At 37.3% G+C, this 22932-nt stretch overlaps 1 protein-coding gene across 2 annotated transcripts in view; it reads right to left on the bottom strand.

Moving 5' to 3' along the window:
* SMC5 (structural maintenance of chromosomes 5) overlaps positions 1 to 22932 on the bottom strand; it is a 103983-nt gene that overhangs the window by 29009 nt on the left and 52042 nt on the right. For both annotated transcript variants that reach the window (XM_047699327.1, XM_047699328.1), the window contains exons 9-15: positions 15900 to 16155; positions 14034 to 14188; positions 9930 to 10043; positions 7734 to 7828; positions 6971 to 7103; positions 4641 to 4814; positions 4355 to 4524 (exon numbers count right to left, since the gene is read on the bottom strand). In XM_047699327.1, coding sequence (XP_047555283.1) covers positions 4355 to 4524; positions 4641 to 4814; positions 6971 to 7103; positions 7734 to 7828; positions 9930 to 10043; positions 14034 to 14188; positions 15900 to 16155 — 1097 coding nt within the window. The remainder of the gene's footprint in view (positions 1 to 4354; positions 4525 to 4640; positions 4815 to 6970; positions 7104 to 7733; positions 7829 to 9929; positions 10044 to 14033; positions 14189 to 15899; positions 16156 to 22932) is intronic.

The raw sequence follows: 22932 nt of genomic DNA, 5'->3' as shown, positions 1-22932 counted from the left end.
CATAAATTACACATATTCATAGGTACATGACTCTCTTGGTCTCATATGCTTCCTCAAAGCATGTGACAACAGAATTCTGATATGAAATACTCCAGTGTTAACGAGTCACTTTCCAGCAGATGGGTAGAGAATTTCTTTTTTTAAACCAGTGAGTGTTCCCTCTTTGGGATAAAATACTTTGATCCACAAGATCAAATGGTAAATATTGAAGCAACGAAGTTATATTCTCTCAGACACAAATAATACGCTTCCATCAGTCATGTCATGATGGCTGAAAAACAAAACAAACATCAAAAGCCTCGAACACTAATTCTGTAAATTCTTCATTATTGAGGGATGTAGGTTTCCGGTCCTGTCAAACATCACCTTCATCTGACTGTGCTTTGTTTTCAGTAAAAAAAATCAGTGCTCTTCTGCATAACAGATTTCCATTTATTCTTATGTGAACTCTTTGCACTTCCTGGATCTGGATGTCTGCTCCTTCTCAAGGTTAGGGAAGTTGTTATTTCTTCTTCAAATATGTGTTCTGCTCCTTTTTCTTCCTCCTTCTGTAACTCATATAATGTGAAATTATTCTGTTTGATGTTGTCCCACTGGCCCCTTAAGCTATTTTACTTTTTAAAATTCTGTTTTCAGGGCACGTGGGTGGCTCATTGAGATAAGTGTCCGACTCTTGATTTCAGGTCATGTCATGATTCTCAGAGTCATGAGACTGAGCCCCACATTAGGCTCTGTGCTGAGTGTGGAGCCTGTGAAGATTCTTCCTCTCATTCTACCCCCCACCCCCACTCCCATTCACACACATGCGCTCTCTAAAAAAAATAATAAAATTCTTTTTGCTATTGGGTGAATCCTACTACCCTGGCTTCCACATTACTGATTTTTCTTCTGCTTCGTCTAGTCTGTTGTTGGAACCCTCCAGTGTATTTTTTTTAATTCAGTTACTGTATTCTTCAGCTCGGTGAAGTCTGTTTGGTACTTTCTTATACTTTCTCTTTATTGAAGTTCTTGCTGTGTCCATTACGGTTGCAAGTTTAGTGAACATTTTTATAACCATTACTTTGATTTCTTTTTTAGGTAAATTACCACCATTTCATAACGGTTCTATTTCTGGTATTTTACCTTGTTCTTTCATTTGGAACATACTCTTCATTTCGCTTGACTCTGTGTTGGTTTCTAAGCAGCAGATGAAACAATCCTCAACAAGTCTTGAAATGGCTTCATGGAGATGAACCCTGTCGTTCAAACCTCCTCTGGCTCAGTGGTGATGTGAACCTTTGGGGCCTGAGCAGCCTGATTTACTCTCGCCAGCTCCCAGTTGCTGAGAGAGTGCCAAGTCCTGCGAGTGTTCCAGAGGAAGGGATCTCAGTCTGTTCCTAGTTTCAGGTGGAAGAGAAGCCAGAAGCTAGGACCCTCAGGCAGCAGCTTTTAAGGCACGCAAATATAGATCCAGTCCTATGGGACCACCATATACCCTGCTGGTCAACAGACCAGGCAACCTGGAAGTGTCCCCTAGGAAACTGTTGGGAAAATCAGGGCTCCACAGGAGTGAGCTCCTTTCTGGGAGGTACTGGTGAGCTTCAGCAAGGCCAACCAAGTACAAAGATGGCATCTCCTGGATCATGTTCCCTGAGAACAATTTCGTAGCTTATAGATATGTGGTAATCCTGAAGCCCCTGAGGCTGAAGTTCTAGGACAAGTAAAGAGGTCTTTTTCAGAGGCAGACTGGAGAAAGTTTCAGACTGCTGTCTGTGAAGTACCCCGGGGATAGTAATCTGCCAAGAAGATTGTTTCAGACCTTTGGGCACCCAGCTCTGGCAGGGACTGGAGGGGTGCTATACACCCACTGCAGGTTAGAGGGAGAATACAAGAGTGGTGCCCACCAGTGCCTATGTCCCAGGAGGGATTCCCATTAGGCTCCTACCCTGTGGGCAGATTTTTTTTTTTTAATGATTTTATTTATTTATTTGACAGAGATCACAAGTAGGCAAAGAGGCAGGTGGAGAGAGAGGCGGAAGCAGGCTCCCCGCTGAGCAGAGAGCCCGATTCGGGGCTCGATCCCAAGACCCTGGGATCATGACCTGAGCCGAAGGCAGAGGCTTAACCCACTGAGCCACCCAGGCACCCTCCTTGGGCAGATGCTTTAAGACGAGAAATGAACCTCCAATACAAACGGCCTAAGCACTTTTCTTGCTGCTGCTTTTTGCTCAGGGTCCTGTGGTGAGTCTCTGCAGGAACCCTAAAAAGAGCAAAATCCATTCGTTACTGCTGTGCTGTTCTCCTGTGTATAAGCCCCACTGGTTTTCAAAGCCGGACATTTTGGGGACTCCTCTCTCTGGCAGAGGTCCCAAGAGCTGGGGGTGCCTGACATGGGGCACAAACTCTTTGCTCTTCAGGGAACAACTCTGTATCTGTGATATCCTTCCTAAGTGCTGGTCACGCTAGGCGCTGGGTTTTGCAGGAGATCCTGTCCTTGTAGTTCCTACCCTTCTGGCCGTGAACCTTACATCCTTTGTTACAGAAGAGCTGCTGAGTTTGTTTTCAGGTCTTTTTCAGAAGTAACATTTTCTATGTAGCTGTTGATTTGCTGGGTCTGTGCAAGGAGGGGAGTTCAGTGTCTTCCCATGCTGCCATCTTGAACCACCTCCCAGTGGAAACTGAGTATGTATCTTTTTAATAGTCCGTGTGACGAAACAGAAAGCACACAGTATTTACGATGCATACCGAAGTATGATGGTTGCCTCACAGAAAAGCACTTGTGTGACTGAGTTGGGAGCTGGACTAGATTATTCTTTCAAATAAAAATGTTAGGGGCACCTGGGTGGCTCAGTGGGTTAAAGTCTCTGCCTTTGGCTCCAGTCGTGGTCCCGGGGTCCTGGGATCGAGCCCCGCATCGGGCTCTCCGCTCTGCAGGGAGCCTGCTTCCTCCTCCCTCTCTGCCTGCCTCTCTGCCTACTTGTGATCTCTGTCAAGTAAACAAATAAAATCTTTAAAAAAAAAAAAGTTATTTCATGAAAGAAGTAAGACAAACTATCGTTATTTAGACTTAAGTATTTGGCAGATTTTACTGCCCCACCCAAAGTGAGCAAGTGAGTCTATCACTTCAAGAAAAGTAACTGCCAATATTTGTCAACAATGATAAACAAATTTCATGTGCAATTTATATTTCTGAGGAATTTGTGTCTACCACTGTGAGCCTGGCAGCTTCCCAATTCTTAAAAGATTCTTCTGATGGGATTGGAAATCGACATTATTTTTTTATATTACACAATAAAATATGTCAACATATGAAAGACCAACATTTTCTAAAGGACCGATGCATGATGTAACAAAATTACATCATGTAAAAGATCCACTTACAGTGCAATGGACTTTAACATAAGAGTAATCTACTTCCCTGATGCAGGTTTCACAGAGCAACTGAACTTCAACAAACTGCATCTTGGCAGGTTGTGATACAGTATTAAAGAAGACGATAGACAAGTATCTGAAAAGTCTATTAAAGTACTCCTTCCTTTCCCAGCTACAAATCTGTGAGGCCATGTTTTCTTCATCTATTTCAAAGCAACCTCTCACAAGAGACTGAAAGTGAGCAGATACGAAATGAAAGCACTCATTTAAAGAGACCGATAACAAGGTAAAACGACGCCACTCTTTCTGCTACACATATTGTTTAGAAAACCATGGTTTTTCCTAAATAAACATCCCCAGTTTTAATTACTGATGTGGTAAATACCAATGATATAAACCGTACCAACATAACTTCTAAGCATGGAAAGGGGTCCAGGGATTAAAAACAGCTAATCAGAGGACAGGAAAACTCACGCCACTTAAGAGTCACCAACTTTTGCCCTACACACAATTTTGGGGGGATAAAATGTGTTTGTGGGAATTGCATCGTCATGACAGGGTCCAGGCACACGTCAGAGATACTGGAGCTGTGGTTCCAGACGACAGTAAAGGGAGTCCAAAAAATTCTGTGGTTTCCCAGTGCATATAAAAGTTTTGTTTACAGTATACTGTAGTCCATTAAGTGTGTCACCGTGTTATGTCTAAAAAATACTTCACTGCTAAAATATGCTAACCACTGCCTGTGCTTTCAGAGTCCTGATCACTACACACATATTGTCAGAATACCAAATGTGATAAAGAGGCACAAAGTGAGCAAATGATACTGGAAAAATGGTGCCAAACAGATCTGCTTGACACAGGGCCGCACAAACCTTCAATGTGTTAGGCAGTACCTGCAGAGCACAACAGAACAAGGTAGGGCTGTGTAACTAATAACAATACCCTCAGAGTGCCCTGCCACCCCGCACCCCCGACCCTGCTGCCCAAATAGGCAGAATCCTACCTTCCCAGTTTGGAACTAATTTTTTGTTCCAGTTGTCTTTTCTTGGTTTTCCTTTCAAGAAGCTCCTTCTTCTTTTGTCTAAGTTCATTGTCTTTGTGTTCTAGATGTTTGTTTCTCTCATATAGGGCAATCAACCCTGCTTCCACTGCTTGTAATTTTCTATTAATTTCCTACAAAAATATTCAAAATTGTTATTTTAAAAAAAATTCTAGTTAAAGTATTACAAATCCACAAATTACAAAGTATTACAAATTAATATTCTTTTTTAATACTCAAAATAACCAACCTTTAGCTGTTCTTCTAAGTGTCGTCTTTGCTCAAGGTCCACAGTGACTGTGAGAAACTGGGCTACTTTTAGGGATGTGTTACTGGAAATGACTTTATTTGAATAAATGGAAGTTTTCACCACATACTTCTCTTCTGCTGTATAGATTTGTTTTAACCGGGTTTCTTGTATTACCTGGCACAGAAGTCAAACAACGTCAAACAAGTGTTAGTGCACGTTTAATGAAAATATTTTTACAAGGACTGAGGCATTGGAAAATACAGATCAAGTGAATTTTAGAAGCTCAAAACAGATGTGCTTTCAATTTTTTTTTTTTTTTTTTAACTTCTCCAGTAACATCTCTCAAAAGGTGGCTGACTTCACCACTTCAGGTTATCATTTTGGAAAACACTAAAGAAGAGAGAAGGGAGAAAACCCAAACAATGATGGCAAAAGCGACTATACTTTTATTTGACTACATAATCTCTCCCAAGTAAGTGTCCTTTTGGAGTTTTGTTGGGTCTACAGAAGAGATACCAGGAACCAGCTGCCCAGGACACACAACTGTGGTAGCTCACCTAAGTCACAGATTCTCACCTTCCCTCAGTTATATTGTTCACAGACACATAATCATATTTAATTCCTGGAAACACTTAAAGGATCTCAAATTTTTTTTATTTTTTATTTTTTTGCATTTTTCGGAGAGCTTCTCTCTCAAGAACTTAGACAAGAAGTTCCAAGAACTAAAGCTCATTCTGAAGACAATAACATTATTTTATATATTTCTGGATACTAATGAAGAACAGGCTTTCATAACACAGTTTTTTCTAATCTCTGAAGTGTCACTATCAATACTCTTGCGGCTTGTTTCTATCCAGAAGTTTATAGTCTAAGTGAAGAGATAAGGCATATTGACACACACTTAACAGGGTATAAGCTGGCATCCGCAAATTGCAGAATAATTTGGAATGAAGAGAAAGCAAGAAGAAGTTAGGCTACTCAAGTTCTAATAAATTTAAACGGACAGAAACGGTGAGGGAAGGACCCTCCCAACAAAAAGGACATCATGACCAAAGGCTGGCAGGAGACAATTTAACTGAAGGGGAGAGTCTTAGAAATTAATCAGAACAAGTCCATAAAGGGTCTTATACGCATAGATGGTCTTGTCCTCTTTTCTAAATGACAGGAGAGGTAACCCACATGCAAGTCCTAATATTTATTTCCTCAAATGTTCCCCATAATGAAATTTTAAAATCAAAGACACATGCAACTTACTATAATCAGCTAGACGGGGTGTTTTGTTTTTTTCCCCCCCAAAACAGTTGGCAATGAGCCCTCATTTCTACCTTATGTCAGTTAAGTAAAAAGGGTCCCTAAATTACAAATGAGTTGTCCTAGGGATACTGGTATACTATGTGGTAAACTTTTAAAACACATTTTGAAATAAATTCAATATAACAACTAGTAGTTGGGTCTCTCACAGGGTCCTAGATGCTATAAGCAAAAAACACTCCAAATGGTGTTATGGAAAAACCTGCTTTAGATGAAGAGATTTCTTTCCTGTTTCTGCCTGTGACAAGCAACAAATGTAAGGTGAGTCTTGGAGACTGTTTATATGAGGAGGAGAGAACTCCCAGCATGAGCAGAATATAGGAACTATGAGTGTGTGTTATGCTAGCCAGGAAAGGAGATCCTATGAAGGGAGGTCATTCATACCAGAGATAATCGTCAGGAGCAGCTTTAAGAAAGGAAGGGCTTGGGGCGCCTGGGTGGCTCAGTGGGTTAAAGCCTCGCCTTCGGCTTGGGTCATGATCTCAGGGTCCTGGGATAAAGCCCCACATCGGGCTCTCTGCTCAGCAGGGAGCCTGCTTCCTCCTCCTCTCTCTCTCTCTCTGCCTGCCTCTCTGCCTACTTGTGATCTCTGTCAAATAAAATCTTAAAAAAAAAAAAAAAGAAAGAAAAAAGAAAGGAAGGGCTTACCAAAACAGCTCTACACCCAGAATACTATTCTAACATACACTTTCTCTGAAAAATAATCTGGAATACAAGAATTTAAATGAGTAAGCCAGTAATATAAAGTCTGAACAATCTGCCAAACAAGACAGGTGTCTCTTTTTAGGCTTCAACTAAAGCGCTTCCTCTAGATAACTCCACATCACCTACACCCATCATATAGTATTAGTCAATAGTCACTGTTTTCTGTATATTAAAAAAATGTAAAATACAAAGAATTTCTGTGTGGTTTAAAATAACAGAATGTCTTACTCTTTAAATATCTCTAAATTTTTGCTTGATGTTTTTATGCTAAGAAGTGTTAACAAAACGAGGTTCTAGATTCATTACTTTCTTACCCGTTCAATTCTTTCTCTGGTCCTTTCAGTTCCTACAGGAACCTCATGAATATGATAATGGCAGCAAAGGAAGCTCATGACGGGATCAGGGGCATCAAATAATTCTCGCAAGTAAGAGAAAAATCCATACTGTCTGAAATGAAAAGCACTTACTAGATTTTTCTTCTTAAAAAAATATCATGTTAAGAAATCTGATAGTTGAAAAGTGGCAAATAAACAACATATAAATTAATGATGGTACAGCAGAAATTTCTGTGTATTTTAAAATCACTTAATATTGTGATTAATGTTGAGACTGATTTCCTTGTCAGAAATATTTAATATATTCATCATTACAAACTATGAATCTCTTTTGTTTCTTCCATTGCTTTTGTATTTAGAATGTTTGCTTACATTCAGAATTAAGATATTTACTTATAACTGTTTCATAATTGCAAATTTTCCATTTAGTCCTTCTGGAAATCACTCCTGCACTACGAAGTGACAATTTGTTTTATTTTCCCAACACCTAACCAACTATTTTAGTATCTTCCATTCAACAATCCAATATTAATCCACTGATCTGAAACATCACCACCATATAGTAAGTATTCCACAGTTTATCTGTTCCTAAATTTTTCCTCATTTTAGACTTAAGTAGAGATCCTAAGAGGGAATAAATAGCTTATAACATATTTATGTGAGAGATAATATATTTAAGAGCTAAATGGTTATTCAATATTCAAAGTAACAGGTTAATTCTAAAAATAGTTTCAAGACTTACTTTAGCTCATTCAGAGATCTTGAAGGTGCTTTGTCTGCATATGAGCTCTTGGGAGCAATAACAGCATTTACTCTTAATTTTTTATTGTCACGAATCTGAATATAACGGAAAGAATATATTTTAATTACCATATACTATCAATCAAAATGATTTTTTAAAGTTATATTCCAACTGGTGTTAGGATAGGATAGGATGACCAAAAACTGGATATTTAATGGTACTTTCAAGCAAACTTTTTAGTGTGATAATGACCCTATTATTACATGTTTTTACAGAAAGTATTTATCAGTGAAAATAGTAAAACAAATATGCTCTAACAGTCGAGGAAGCAGTAATACCAAAACTCTTCCAGAAAATAAGAGGAAGTGCAATGGTCATTTCCCAAACCACTTTGTGATTCTAGCATAATCTTGATACCAAAACATGAACAAACAAAAGCCCTCGTGAATACATATGCAAACGTCCTTTACAAAATATTAGTATATGGAATCCAGCAATATGGGAACAATACACATGACCGAGTAGAGTTTATTCCAGAAAGGTGAGATTGATGGAATGCTCCAAAAACCAATCTCACTTAAATCAATGAAGTACAAAACCCATATGATCACTCCAACAGATGCAGAAAAATATGATAAATTCTTGGCAAACTAGGAACAGAAGGAAACTTCATCATCCTGATAAAGGTCATCTAGGGTAACTGCACAGCAGACATAATACTTATTATACACGGTAGTATGGGGAATGGTACTCTAATAGATAATATCGTAGGAGGCAGTTATATACGATAAATTTCACAATTTAAAATACAAACAAAGTCACACCTGTGAGAGGAAGTTCTAGTCCTGTTGAGGAGAAGCTACGTAAAGTTACTTATCAGAGCACACACACAAAAATAAAGGTCAAAATTTCAGGAACCCAGGTCACATTATCCATATAGGATTCATATCCTTAGCACAAAAGAAGCCCGAATTTTTGACTCGAAAAAGGCACTCAGTGTTGGCTAAGCAGGCCATTTCCGATAGAAAGCAGCCAAATGCACCTGACGGAATGCCCTTCAGAGCATGCCACATATCAGACTCGTAATCTAAGGAAGCGACTTCTTCAGAAAGCTCTCACACCAGAACAAAAACTCCTGGCTAAGCTTAAATAATACCAAACTACACAACTGTCTAACTTTCTGGAGTCCATTCTGTAATTTTATACATGCAACTTTTTATGCAATTACCATATATTCACATTCTCTGCAAACTCCCAAACCACGAGGGCAATATGGTAAAAGCCAAAAAAAGTAAGGATTCTTTCCAATCATTAGTGCACCACAGAAACAGAGGACCACCGGCGTAATTCAGGGTCCTGTCCTCATTTATACTTGCTGACAAAGAAACGAAACAAATTCTAATCTTTAGGGTTTTAAAAGGTGACATACACAAAAGGAAAGAAATCTGACAATAAGAACAGCTAACAATATATATATATATACCGAATATATATACATATATATATTATAGATAATGTAATAAAAATAATCACAAATAAGCAGTATTCTACACACCTTTTCATTTATTAAAGGATTTAATCCTCATAGCCATCTTTTGAAGTAGATCATATATCTACGTTTTACAGATGAGGAAATTATGGCATAAAACATTTAGGAAACTTGCCCAATTTAGTAGCAAAGCCAGAATTCAAATCTTGGCAGCCCATCTACAGAGTCTGTGCCTGTAACTACTAAGCCACATTGCCTGGTAGTAGCTTAGACTCCCAGGGTGTTTCGGTAGCCAGATATAGAATTCTCACTCTTTTTGAAGAGGTTTTATTTAAAAGCAACAACATATTGATTCCCACGCTCCCCATCAAAGAAAAGCTGAGTTCATTCCAGTACATCTTCAAAAAGGATGTCGAAGACCAAAAGTCCATCGTTATGGATTTTTTTGCTCTTAAAACAGTATGACAGAATTATTCTAACTCCAAATAACTTCAAAACATGTTACAGATGGAATTATGGACTGTTTTTTTCTCTTGCAAAACAAATTCATTTGCCAATAATGACAGATAAAAAAAGAAATTCACAAAACCAAATGATTTTATACAAAAGTTACTGTTGGTATAATTAGTCGCTATTTTTTGTTTTAGTTTGAATTTAAAAACTGAAGTACCAGAAGGTAAGCACCAGGTATTACACTGGTCACTTGCCTCTTTGAGGAAAACCTCCATATCTTCTTGACTCTCAAATACAAAAGCTCTCAAGTCATTTGATGAAATATGATTTTCAATGTACTTGGCATTTTTATTATCTTTCATATTGATCTAAACAAAAAGAAAATATAAGTTAATTCTCATGAAATCCAAACTGAGTACTAGAACATAAGAGTTATTTAACAAGTTTAAATTTAACACTTAAGGGGGATAAAATTTGGTACTGAAGACGCAACATTTTAAAAGCTCTACTTAATTTAGTACCCAGAAACATCTAATACATCATAAAACAAAAAATAAGACTTAAATAAGCACCTGATGCACATCAATTTTGATTTTATCTAAGAAGTAACTATGTTCCTTTCTAGTCAACCCTCTGGAAAACATCTGAAATGGCTCAGAAGGTAATCTAAGAGTATAAACATTTTTCATCTGTCCCCAAACTTTTACTATTTGTCTTTTTTTTTTTTTAAGATTTTATTTATTTATTTGAGAGAGAGAAATCACAAGTAAGCAGAGAGGCAGGCAGAGAGAGAGGAGGAAGCAGGCTCCCCGCTGAGCAGAAAGCCCGATGTGGGGCTCGAACCCAGGACCTGGGATCATGACCTGAGCCGAAGGCAGCGGCTTAACCCACTGAGCCACCCAGGCGCCCCACTATTTGTCTTCTTAATCTTCAAGAGGAAGTTATATATGGCAACAACTGATCAGTATAAAAACACAAAGAATTAAAATACAACTTTAAATAATAGTGCTTTCAAGAGAAATCCTAGGCTTGTACCACTAGGATTTATTTTTTTAAGTATTAACAAACCAGGCCCTTCTGCATGTGAGGTTCAATGCTATGGAAAATACTAAGAAGGTCAAGACAACAAATCAATATACTTTTTGCAGATGCTAAGTTAAAAAAAAGCAAAAAAGCAGAACACTATAATAAAGATCCATAACAGAGGTATATGAAACGTGCTCTCTTATGGAATTTTAGGGGGCAGATAAATTATCTTTAGCAGATGGAAATCCGCCTTCTTGAAAAAATAAAGATTTGTAAAAGAAGGTATTTATGTACCGTATATATAAAACACAGCATACTACTAGTGAAAAACTAAGACTCTGGGGTCAGACAGATAATGCTTCAAATCACATACCCTTAAGTCTCTGAAAGTTTCAGTTAGTTCATCACCAAAATGGGCACAGTACAATAGTCTACATCTCAGAAACAAATGTGGATTAAGAGAGCTAATAAAAACATTTTAGTACAATGCTTGTCATATACACATTGGCAAGTATTACTCTCTATTTTAAACTACAAAATATCAGCTAGCACTAAAACAGGGGAAAATTGATAAACAAGAAAGTAAGTCACAAGAAATACCTAAACTTAAACACTACAGAAATGTAGCCTCTATCATTCCAATTTTTTTTTTTTTGTAGCAATTACTTCATCAGAAGCAATGGCACAAATGAAAGAGAAGTGGGTGTTAGCTACGACATAGACAGAGGGTAAAATAATCCCACTGTGACTGCAGAAGTCCCCTTTTTAAAAATAGCTGTGGGGGGCGCCTGGGTGGCTCAGTGGGTTAAGCCGCTGCCTTCGGCTCAGGTCGTGATCCCAGGTCCTGGGTTCGAGCCCCACATCGGGCTTTCTGCTTAGCAGGGAGCCTGCTTCCTCCTCTCTCTCTGCCTGCCTCTCTGCCTACTTGTGACTTCTCTCTGTCAAATAAATAAATAAAATCTTTAAAAAAAATAAAAAATAAAAAAATAAAAAGAGCTGTGGCTAAGTCGGTCTAAGACGGAGCTCTCATTATCACTCCTTTACCAGAGTTCCCCTTTACTGGGGCTTCCACCTTGTGTAAGGTGGTGATGTGGTCATTCAACTCTTTGAAGAACATCACCTGCTCATTTAGATAATAGTCTCAAAAAGTCACATGAATAGAGTCATTTCCGTCTCTGCCCAGCTTGTGCCCTTCCAGTAGTGACTGAGTCACACCACTTTTCCCCAGGTAACGCAAACTGCTCTGCACTGAGTCTGGCCTCCTGACATCCGGGAAGGAAGATTTCACCAATTTGTTGGTTCTGCAGCTTCACCAGCTACTTAGCAAGCTCCTCTCATGAGATGGGTAAAGAAAATATTTGGCAAAGTTCAAGGCCACTGTTTCACAACCCAGTAAAGACAGAGTGGTAGGCAGAAGAGATACTGTACTCCAGAGTCATCTGGTGGTTGATGGCAGACTCGTAGTTCAGTTTTTTAACATGAAATCTTTCTATACAATCTATCTTAGAACCTGTTTTATAAATTCATTAATAGATCATAAATGTCCTCTTATATTAATAGACACCAAGAATGACTTTTTAATGGCTGCATAGTATTCCTTTCAATAGATATAGTTTACATGACCAGTCCATCTCTCTGGAAATTTTCTTCTTTGCCCCATCATCATTTGGGCCATTATAAACTCTGCTGTGAGGAACTGAACTATAAGTACTTCTTTGCACATTCTCCCATTCTAGACTGGGCTGGTTAGAAATAACTCATGGAAATGGACAGTTGACAAGTAATATGGCAAAAATTTTAAGTTTATGGATTGCTAACTTGTCTACACTGATGACATTTCAACTAGATATTGAAGGATTAAGTGTATATGTTGGGGTGGGGGAATACAAGGGTATTCCAGAAAGGATAAAAAAAAGCAAGACTGGGGGCACCTGGGTGGCTCAGTGGGTTAAGCCGCTGCCTTCGGCTCAGGTCATGATCTCGGGGTCCTGGGATCGAGTCCCGCATCGGGCTCTCTGCTCAGCAGGGAGCCTGCTTCCCTCTCTCTCTCTCTGCCTGCCTCTCCATCTACTTGTGATCTCTCTCTGTCAAATAAATAAATAAAATCTTAAAAAAAAAAAAAAAAAGCAACACTGTACCTTTTTATTTCAAAGATTCAAATGTAATTTGGAAATATAAATATATGCCAGCTAGTAATCCCTGTTGGTGACAGGCTGCTACTATTGGGAGATAAAAGGATGGCAAATTTACCAAAGTTGTGAATTATAATTTTGAGGTTGACATTTTAATAAAGATCTGTTAATTACTTGCATTATAAGTTATTACGGCTCAAACTACTTTTTTCTATTTTCTTTCAGTCCTTACCAGATTAATCAAAACAATAATGTTTGCATCCAAAATAGATATTCCCTTCTTGATCTGGCAAAAATACTCTAATAATACATACCTGAGCAAGAAGAGAATACAGTATTATGCTTATTAACTTTGCTAATATAATCTAATAAAAAAAGTCAACTACATGAAATGATTTTAAATAATAACACAAATATGAATTAAAGAAAGTAGAAGTTTTCATGAATCCTGCAAGGATCTATAGTGCACTCTTTCCTAAAGTTTAAAAAAAAAAAAAAAAAACACAAAAAACTATAAACCAGCAATAACAATCCTTGAGTCATTTTGGGTAAGTTTTAAGTTCATATTATACCTAACTATATCACGGTCAAAGAATGTGGTTTTTACTTTATTTTCTCTTTCCACAGCCAAACTTTTAAAAATATTTTAGATGGAAATCTTCCTAGCCGTTCCATGGCCACACTTCATTAAATGATTTACTAAACACAGCTTATCCTATTCTAAATGACCCTGATCATCAAAAGAGCTAGCCAGGTTTATGTGGTCAAAAGAATGCTGGCTGCATTCTCAGAATCCTACGATTATTTGTAGGTGACTTCAACTTCTGTTGGGTACCCCTCTCGACATAGTTATTTACAGCAGTTTCTAGCCCTTCGGGCAGCATTTCATCTATGGCCTGTATAATCTAGTAACTGCCAGAAGGAACTAGCTGACTGAACTAATTTTATACATGATTCTTGGTCAATAAGCTGACAGTTCCAAACTCTGACAAAGTCCAAAGACTTATTGGTCAAAAGTCAGGTATGGATTCAGCAGCACATCAGTAGCCACAAGTCTGATAATGGGAAACTAAGGTGTTAATAAGACTAGGAATTCTTAAAACAACAAAAAAACTATATTAGAACAAAAAATCTATAATGAATACAATAATGAAATACAATAATGAAACAGATGCTACCACAACGAACAAAACTTCTTACCGTGAGCATTATAGGCTCATAGACTCTTTGCTTAAATTTGTCCCGGTTATTTCTTAGCCATAAAACAGCATCATATGTGTCACGGTATCTTTGCCTCAGCTTATCTTCCTTCTGATTCATAAGATTGTCAAATCGTACAATATTATCACCCACACCTAAAAAGGAAAGTAAAGTTATTAGTTCTCTGAAAGTTTTAATTACTGAATCCATTAGTAATACAAAAGATACCTTAGATCCAAAAGTTAGCAACACCACCATGGACAAATTATTATCAAATTTCCAAACACTTGAGATAAAACATGCTCTTTAAGCTATCAAAACTAAAGAGGCCACAAAAGTAAGTCAGAAAAAAAAAAAAAAAAAAAAAAAAAAAAAAAAAAAAAAAAGCAAGCACTACATTTCCTAACATGAGATGATCGCAACAGGCCTTCAAAATTCTGAGAGAAAAATTTTCAACGTAGAGTCACATATACAACAAAACCAAGAGAAGAGGATCGTGAAATAAAGGCATCTTTAGGGATGCAAAGACTGAAATTAATCCCCAAATATCTCTTCCTACAAGGTAACCCAAAGATAAGGGAACAATGTAAGAACATACTAAGTAATATAAGAAAAAAAAAAAAAACAAAAAGTACACAGAATTCAGGAATAGCTTTGCCCAACACAGAAAAGGATCTGTGACGAAGCCCAAGAAACCCCAGACAACTGCCTATTTTTTTTTCTTTTTAAGGAAATATTAAAGCAAATGGTTTTTTTAAAGGTAAATTAAAACTTTAAAAAAAAAAGCCATCAGTGAAAGGAAATCCCACCCTAACGCATTACCCGGCTCTGCTGTGAACAAGTCTCACTGCTGCAAGAATCCTTACTATTTCTAGCTTTTAGAATTAACCCATAAACAGAGCACATAAAACTTGATATGGTTCTCAGTAAATGTTTTCAGCCTTGAAAATATAAAAACCAGAGCACAAATTAGAGGACTCAGAATGTCAGAGGAGGAAAAAGTGAAATGGATGAGTACGAGTATTTCAGCTTACAAGTGTGCATTCAAATACTACTGACAACTATTTGACACAAGATAGAAGGATCACAATAAATCAATCATAAAGCTTAATGATTAGTAACTAATACTACTAATCCCACTTGAGGAATTAATATAGGATAGGAACTGTTATGAGCCAAAATCTGTATCTCAAGTTACAAAATAGCAAAACATAGTATCTAAAATTAATTAATCAAGCCATGGCGAAATAACATGATAAAAATATAAATAATGGTCTACTGGAAAAAACTGCTGAGTTATTTAAAAATGCACACACCTGAGAGTGGGTATGGAGATCTGAAAGAGGTGGAGGAAACTCTGATAAACATACAAAATGGGGGTTGTTTTCTTTTTTACTGATCTTAGTTGTACACACTGAGTAGTTAGTACTTAAAACTTCTTCCATCTGTAGAATGTTATAAATCAATTTTCATGGTCCATAGGAAAGAAGAGCAAAGATGAAATCGAACAGATTTCAAAAGGGTAAAGCTAATGGAAGGTTCTGAAAACTAGAGTGAAGAGCTTAAATTCGATCTGATAAATAATAGTGAGTGACTCTGTGAAGAAAATAAAGGAAACCATTTTTCCAAAATTAAAATCAGCTGTCATAATCTGACATACATAAGGCAATGGTTAGCCAGTCACAAAGCACGGTATATGCTACTTATAGGTGATTAAGGCACTAACTTGCAAAGACCAAGCTGAGCTTCCTCAACAAGGGGATTTGAGCAGCTAAAGACATGGTACCAGGGAAAGAAGAAAGCCATCAACAGAAATAGATCTCCATTTTATAAACATCTCTTCACCCTAAGTTTCATAAAACTTACTCTTTCTCTCCTTCTCTAGGCTCTCCTTCTCTCCTCGCTTATCAATTACCTCGCCTTCACATAATGCCTTTTCATCTTGAACTCGTCTCAGATCATTTGTAATGGCATCAATGTGCGGCTGAAGATTCTCACAGTTTTCTGCGGTCTTCAGTTCATTCTGCAAATCCTCTATCATCTTCCGAGTGTTACTTATCCTCCTCTGGCGGTCGTGTTCTTCATTCTGTTTTACCGTTAATGCCTGCTGCAGTTCCTCAATCTGATAAGACAAAGAAGGATGGTACAGGAGACTGTTTTTTTCTCTCTTGCTTTATAAGGCTTTTATAGTAATATAGTATTTAAAATGCAAACAACCTAACAACATGGGTGTTTTCCTAACTAAAAGGTATTCTGCGGTAATTCAGAGTGTTACTCCTACCAGACCACCTGTTATCTTTATTTGTTCACTAATAATATCCTAAGTACTGAGAGCAGTGCTTAGCATATAGTTAGCACTTATTAAATATTTGCTCAATAAACAAAATATTTGTAAAGCCAATTCACAGATTTCTAAATACGGACAGAAAATAAATTCGTATCACACACCAGAAGACAATTAAAATAGCGTTTATATGTATATGACAAACTTTGAATAAAGCAGTAATAACAGAAATGATAATAAAGGTTATGTCACTCTCAATTTTAGACAAACTTTTTTTTTTTAGGATTTTATTTATTTGAGAGAGTGAGCGAGTGAAAGCAAGTAAGCACGGGGGGCGGGGAGCGGACTCCCTGCTGAGCAGGCAGCCTGACGCTGGGATGGATCCCAGAACCCCGGGATCATGACCCGAGCTGAAAGCAGACGCTTAACGGACTGAGCCACCCACGTGCCCCTGAAACTATTTTCTTTCAACAAAATTATTTACTAATACTTGAAATTAATATTTTGAGATTAATCCTCCAACTGTATGTTTAGATTTGGTGACATATTCAAGGTAAATTGTTAAAAAAAAAAAAAAAAACCCAGGTCATATAAGATACCAGTAGATTTCTATCAAAACCTTACAAAGTCCACCTAAAAGTGAAGACTTTAAGACAAACATGCATACACAAAAGTATACACGTACAGAATCCTAGTTGTGTAAAAAGTACAATTTCATAATAACACATCACATAATCTGTTAGGCTGCCTTCACTCCAAGTCCTATTTACTCCCTTTCTCCCTCCCCCTTACCAAAGTAGGATCAAATTCATTATATGGAAATATGGAAAGCACACTATTAACAAATAATCATCTATAATCTTAATATCCTTAAACCTTTACATTTTAATATCTACTTATATCTTTTCATGGAACATATATGTTTTATGGTATCACTAAAAATGTATTGAAAGCAGTTTCTCATTTCTCCCATGTCCTTGGCAAAACAAAATTTTGTTACCTGTGTAATGTCCTATTACATGGCTATGACACATTTCATCCCGTTCCCTACTGCTGGACATTTGGGTTGGTACCAATTTCTCCTTTCTGAAACTTTAACTTTGACAGTGTCAAGAAAATGAATTGGAACATCCAAAATCCTCCCTCCTATACCAAACAGGCAGAAGGCAGAAACAGTGAAAGTTAAAATACATATCTGTGATTGAAAGTTAACAATGTTCAGTGGACCTAAAAGAAAGAAGGAGACAAGAAGCCACAGTATCCAGCCAGGGAACCCATGAGGTCCAAGGCAATGGGAATAAATAGGGACAGAATTAAGAATCACCAGACACAGGGCGCTGGGTGGCTCAGTCGTTAAGCATCTGACCTTCAGCTCAAGTCATGATCCCAGGATTGCTCCCCTCTCAGCAAGGAGCCTGCTGCTCCCTCTCCTTCTCCCTGCTACTCCCCTACTTGTGCTTGCTCTCTGCCAAATAAATTTTAAAAAATCTTAAAAGAAAAAAATCACCAAACACATGAAGAAGGCTCCATGAAAAGGGGACAAGAAATGTAGCAAACAAAGCCTTTGTACTCCCAGCAAAACAGAGACCCACCAAGCTACCAAAAATCACTGGGGCTGCTGAAGAAATCTGTATGACTACCTGACTTAAAAAACTGGGAAGCAGCCCAGGGGACCCCATTCTTCTGGATAAGTTTTCTGAACTCGAATTCATGTGCAGTTCTCACCCAGAAAACTTCCATGACTAATTCCATCATACTCGGATTTTACATCAGACACCATAGGTTCAAACTCCTAGATCACCCATTATCTTCAAGTTCCATGAATGTTCTCTCTTATTCTGATACTTGGCTATTCCTGAAAGACATTCTCCCTAGAATCCTCTCTAAGGTGACCTCCTGCCACAATCCTTCAGAGGTGGGGAGGGTGTTAATCCTCATTAATCCCTACTGTACTATATCCTCCATTAAGTAAGCCCCACTTAATTTCCCTTGAAGACTGGTATCAGGCTTTACCACCCATCATCTCTGTTGCTATGTTAACTAGCTCACCCTCAATACCCTTCCTCACTCCATTCATTGATTTAGCATGCCAATTGTTTTCCTCTCCGTATGTTGAAGTCCCACAGTCTAACTCTTCCGCCTCTGTGTTCCTGGATTTCTTCACCTTTAACCATCTTTTCCTAACCCCCTCCTCAGCTACCTACCGTTTTACTTCAGATCATGTAAAGCACCACAGATTGTACACCTGAAAACCATTTCTACAATCCTATTCTTCCAATCCCCTTTACTTCCATTTTACTCACTGTAGTATCCAAACTATTCTTTGACTCCACAGGGTCCTGCAATCCAGTGACCCTATCATCTTTTCACAATCCATTATCCCCTTCATTTCTTTTCTTTAATCTGCTGAAGTTCTACAAGCCAGCACAAGAACCATTCCCTTGCAAAGACTCTTGACCCTCTACCATTCCTATGTCACATCAGCGAGGGAAAAAAGCAGTCTCTATTAAACCCAACTATATGCCTTCTATGTGTCTGTATCCAAGCAGCTGAACTAATTGAAGAAACTCTCCAAAAACTCATCTCACTTTGAATTCATGGCCACAAAACTTAAATAGGAACTCAAAACTACCAGACAAACCTATTACATTTCTCTAATAAATGTGTGAGCTCATTCTAAAAGGAGTTCACAGCTTGGCCTCCTCCCTTCCTCAGTTCTTTATTGCTGTAGGCCCTCTACTCACTCAGCTAATAACTTTGTCTCATACTTCATGAACAGCATAATTAAAATCAGTGCTATGATCAGAGTACTATTCCTGTTTTACAACCCATCACCCTAACTCTATCTGTACTCAATTCATTTTATCTTGTACAATATAAGGAGAGTCCTTGTAGCTACCTAAGTCTAAGACTACTCTAAGCAGTGTTTCTCTAATTACTTACGGTAGAGGACCATTTTTTAAAAATTCCAAGCCATCAAAAGTCAACTTGTATCAATTACACCTACAATAAATTATTAACAATCATTTTGGAAAACAGCTTGTCAATTTCTTCAAAATATTATATTCTACTATGATATTTTTGATATCCTACTAAGATAGTCTACTCCTAGGAAATTATAAAAAACGAAAGCACATATTTATACAAAAGCTTGTACAATACTCATGCCAGTTTACTGGTAATAGCCCCAAACCAGAAATAACCTTAATGTCCATCAATAGGTGAGAAGAAAAACTGTGGTCGCAGGGGAAAAAAATACATTAAAGCAAACAAAAATTAAAATACAACATATCAAAATTGGTGGACACAGCTAAAGCAGGGATGAGAAGAAAGCTTATAGCATTAGGTACATATATAAGAGGAAAACTCTCAGATCAAGAATCCAGAAGAAGCACCAAATAAACCCACATCAAGCAGGAAAAAAGGAAATAATAAAGATACAAACAGATATCAATAAAATTAAGAAAGGGGAAAAACAGAGACAATCTATGAAACCAACAGCTGGTTCTTTGAAAAAAAGCAATAAAATTAACAAACCTCTAGAAAGTCTGCCCCCCATCCCAGAAAGGAGAAGACAGAAATTAACAATATCAAGAATGAAACAGAGGTATCACTGTATCACTACAAACATCAAAAGGACAGTAAGAAACTTTATGTACACAATTGGACAATTTAGACACAATGGACCAATTCCTCAAAAAATATTAGCTACCACAACTCACTGAATATGAAATAGATTATTTGAATAGCTCTCTATTAAAATTCATAATTTTAAAACTCCCCAAAAAAGAAATCTCAAAAACCCAGATAGTGTCATTTGAGAATTATTCGGTATGTTTAAAGAAGAATTAACACCAATTCTACACAATCTCTTCCAAAAGCAAAACTGAAGAGGAGGGAACACTCCCCATTTTATAAAGCTAGTTGGTATTCTGACAGTATACCAAAAGCAGAGACAGTATAAAAACAAAACTATAGAATATCCCTCACAAACACAAACTATTAGTCAATAGAATTCAACAACATATAAAAGTATATTTATATGCCACAGCCAAGAAAGATTTCCAGGGATTTAAGGTTATTTGATGGTTAAAAAAAAAAAAAAAAAAAAATTAAAGATGAACACGGACACTGTCATATCGATAGATGCAAAAAAAAAAAAAAAAAAAAAAAAAAAAAAAAAGGCGCACTTAACAAAATCCAACACTCAATCAGTATAAATACTCTCAGAAACATGGGAAGAGTGGAACTTCCCAAACTTGATTAAAAAAATCTATATGAAACCTACAGCTAACAATACACTTAATGGTGAAAAAAACTACTTGCTTTCCTCCCAAGATCAAGTACAAGATAAGAATGTCCACTTCTGCCATTCTTATTCAACACAGTGCTGGAAGTTCTAGCCAGTGTAGTAAGGCAAGAAATTAAAGGCATACAAATCAGAAAAGAAAAAATAAAGTCGTCCCTACTTGTACATGACATGTTTGCCGATGCAGAAAATCCCAAGGTCTCTATTTCCGAAAAAGAGAGAGGAAAGGAAAAGAAATACTTAGGTGTAATCTCACAAAACACAAAGGACATGTATGCTAAAAACTACAAAACGCTCACTGAAGAAATCAAATATCTAAATAAATGAAGACATACCGTGTTCAAAGATTGGAAGACTCAACCCAGTAAAGATTTCAATTCTCCCCAAATTGATATACACGTTTAATGCAATTCCTATTACAATCCCAGCAACATTTTTCTGTAGATATAGAAAAGATTTGGACGTCATCAGAAATGGCAAAATCAAACTATGAAAATCCTCTCCTCCATAAAAGCAATGAAAACACTGACAAAAATTTGTCAAAATTAACTATTTTGGAACTCCGGAATTTAATCAAAGGCTTATAATTACCTGGAGACTGTTTATTCCAGAAAAATGCCTGAATCTTGGTAAAAACAGCAAATCTTGTGGGATTCTGAACAAGCCCCATTCCCTTCCCAAATTCCATGGCAGCCTTGAAAATCAGCGGCCCACAACTAAAGTGAAATCAGCAACATAACAACCACTGGAGAGGCCAGAACAAGGTTAAAAAGGTTTCAAGTTCTCATTCTTAGAAAACTACCATTATCTGATCTATCTGCACTTCTGGAAAACCTTACTACAAGGTCTATCTTTATTCGGCATGACTCCACAGTTTGCAGCCTTTACCCTGAAGGCATTTGCTAAAAACAATCAGTGGCAAATGTTTAATACCACAGCTGTTTCATGAGGAATAACAGTTGTGGTAAACAATAAACTTTCCCAAAAAACTTAAAAAGCTGGAGAATGAGACACCTGTGTGAGACGTGGAAAACTCCTGGGGAATCTAGAAGGCTACATGTATGAGCAGACAGTGTGCATGTCTAGGACTGTGCACATGCTCAAGACTGGAAGAGACCCTAAGCTCTCACAAAGGTTCTGCGTACACGAATGTTTCACCTTGAGGCTATGCGCAAATTGGAAGCGAAACCCAAAACAGAGCTGTAAACTAGCACTGGATATTAACCAAACCTTGCAACAATTCAGAGAGCACTTACTGAATCTTGGTACACAGTAAAAACACTACCCTGCTGTGTGTTGAAGGTGTGACCTAACATGCATGAGGAGATCCTCGACAAAGACAGGGAGACATCCTGGTTGCAGTCATTTAAAGAAATATCTGACCAGTACACTAACTCAGCAGAGACTTCAATAGTCACATACAACAAAAAAATACAAATTTCAAAGAATTAGTTAGGTAAGTAACTAAACAAAATGCGACAAGAAGCCTGGGGAGAGAAGGACAACTGATTTCAAAGTTGCCACATCATGTTACTTAAAATGCCAGTTTCAACAAAAATTACAACATTTTCAACAAAAGTATGGGCCATACACTGGGAAAAAAGCAGCCAACAGAAAATATCCCTGAGGAAGCCCAGAAATAGACTTACAAAGTGAAGACTTTAAAACAGCTATTTTAAGAATGTTCAATCAACTAAAGAAAACCAGGTCTAAAGAACTAAAGGAAAGGAAGAGAACAGTGTCTCATTGAATAGTGAATATCAACAGAGGAAAAAAGTATGAAAAAGAGCAAACTAGAAATTGTGGAGTTGAAAAGTACAATAACTGAAATAAGATTCACTAGTGAGGCTAAAGAGATCTGAACAGGTAAAACAAAGGAAACCTGAAGATCGGTCACTTGAGATTATCCAGTCTGATGAAAAGAAAAAAAATGAATAAAATGTGTAACAAAGTATACCACTGTATATCAAACTATGCAGAACAGGAGTGTCAGGACTAGAGAAAAAGGCAGAATGAATATCTGAGGAAACTAACAACCCCAGAATTCCCACAGCTTGGATCTAAAACATTAATCTGCATGCCCCAAAGCTAAATAACTTCCCAGCAGGATAAACTTAAAGGAGAGTCACATTGAAGACCATCATAGTTAACTGTGGAAAAAACACTGAAAGCAAGAAAAAAAGTAACTCATCATGTACAAGGGATTCCCAATAAGATTAAAAGCTGACTCCTCATCAGAAACCAGGGAAGCTAGAAACCAGCGGAATGTCACATTCAAAGTGCTGGGAAAAAAGAACAAGAATTCT

Source organism: Lutra lutra, chromosome 13 (genome assembly GCF_902655055.1).
Source record: "Lutra lutra chromosome 13, mLutLut1.2, whole genome shotgun sequence".
Classification (NCBI taxonomy): domain Eukaryota; kingdom Metazoa; phylum Chordata; class Mammalia; order Carnivora; family Mustelidae; genus Lutra; species Lutra lutra.
Note: the sequence above shows the minus strand (reverse complement) of the source record. Positions and strands in the feature narration are given on the sequence as shown.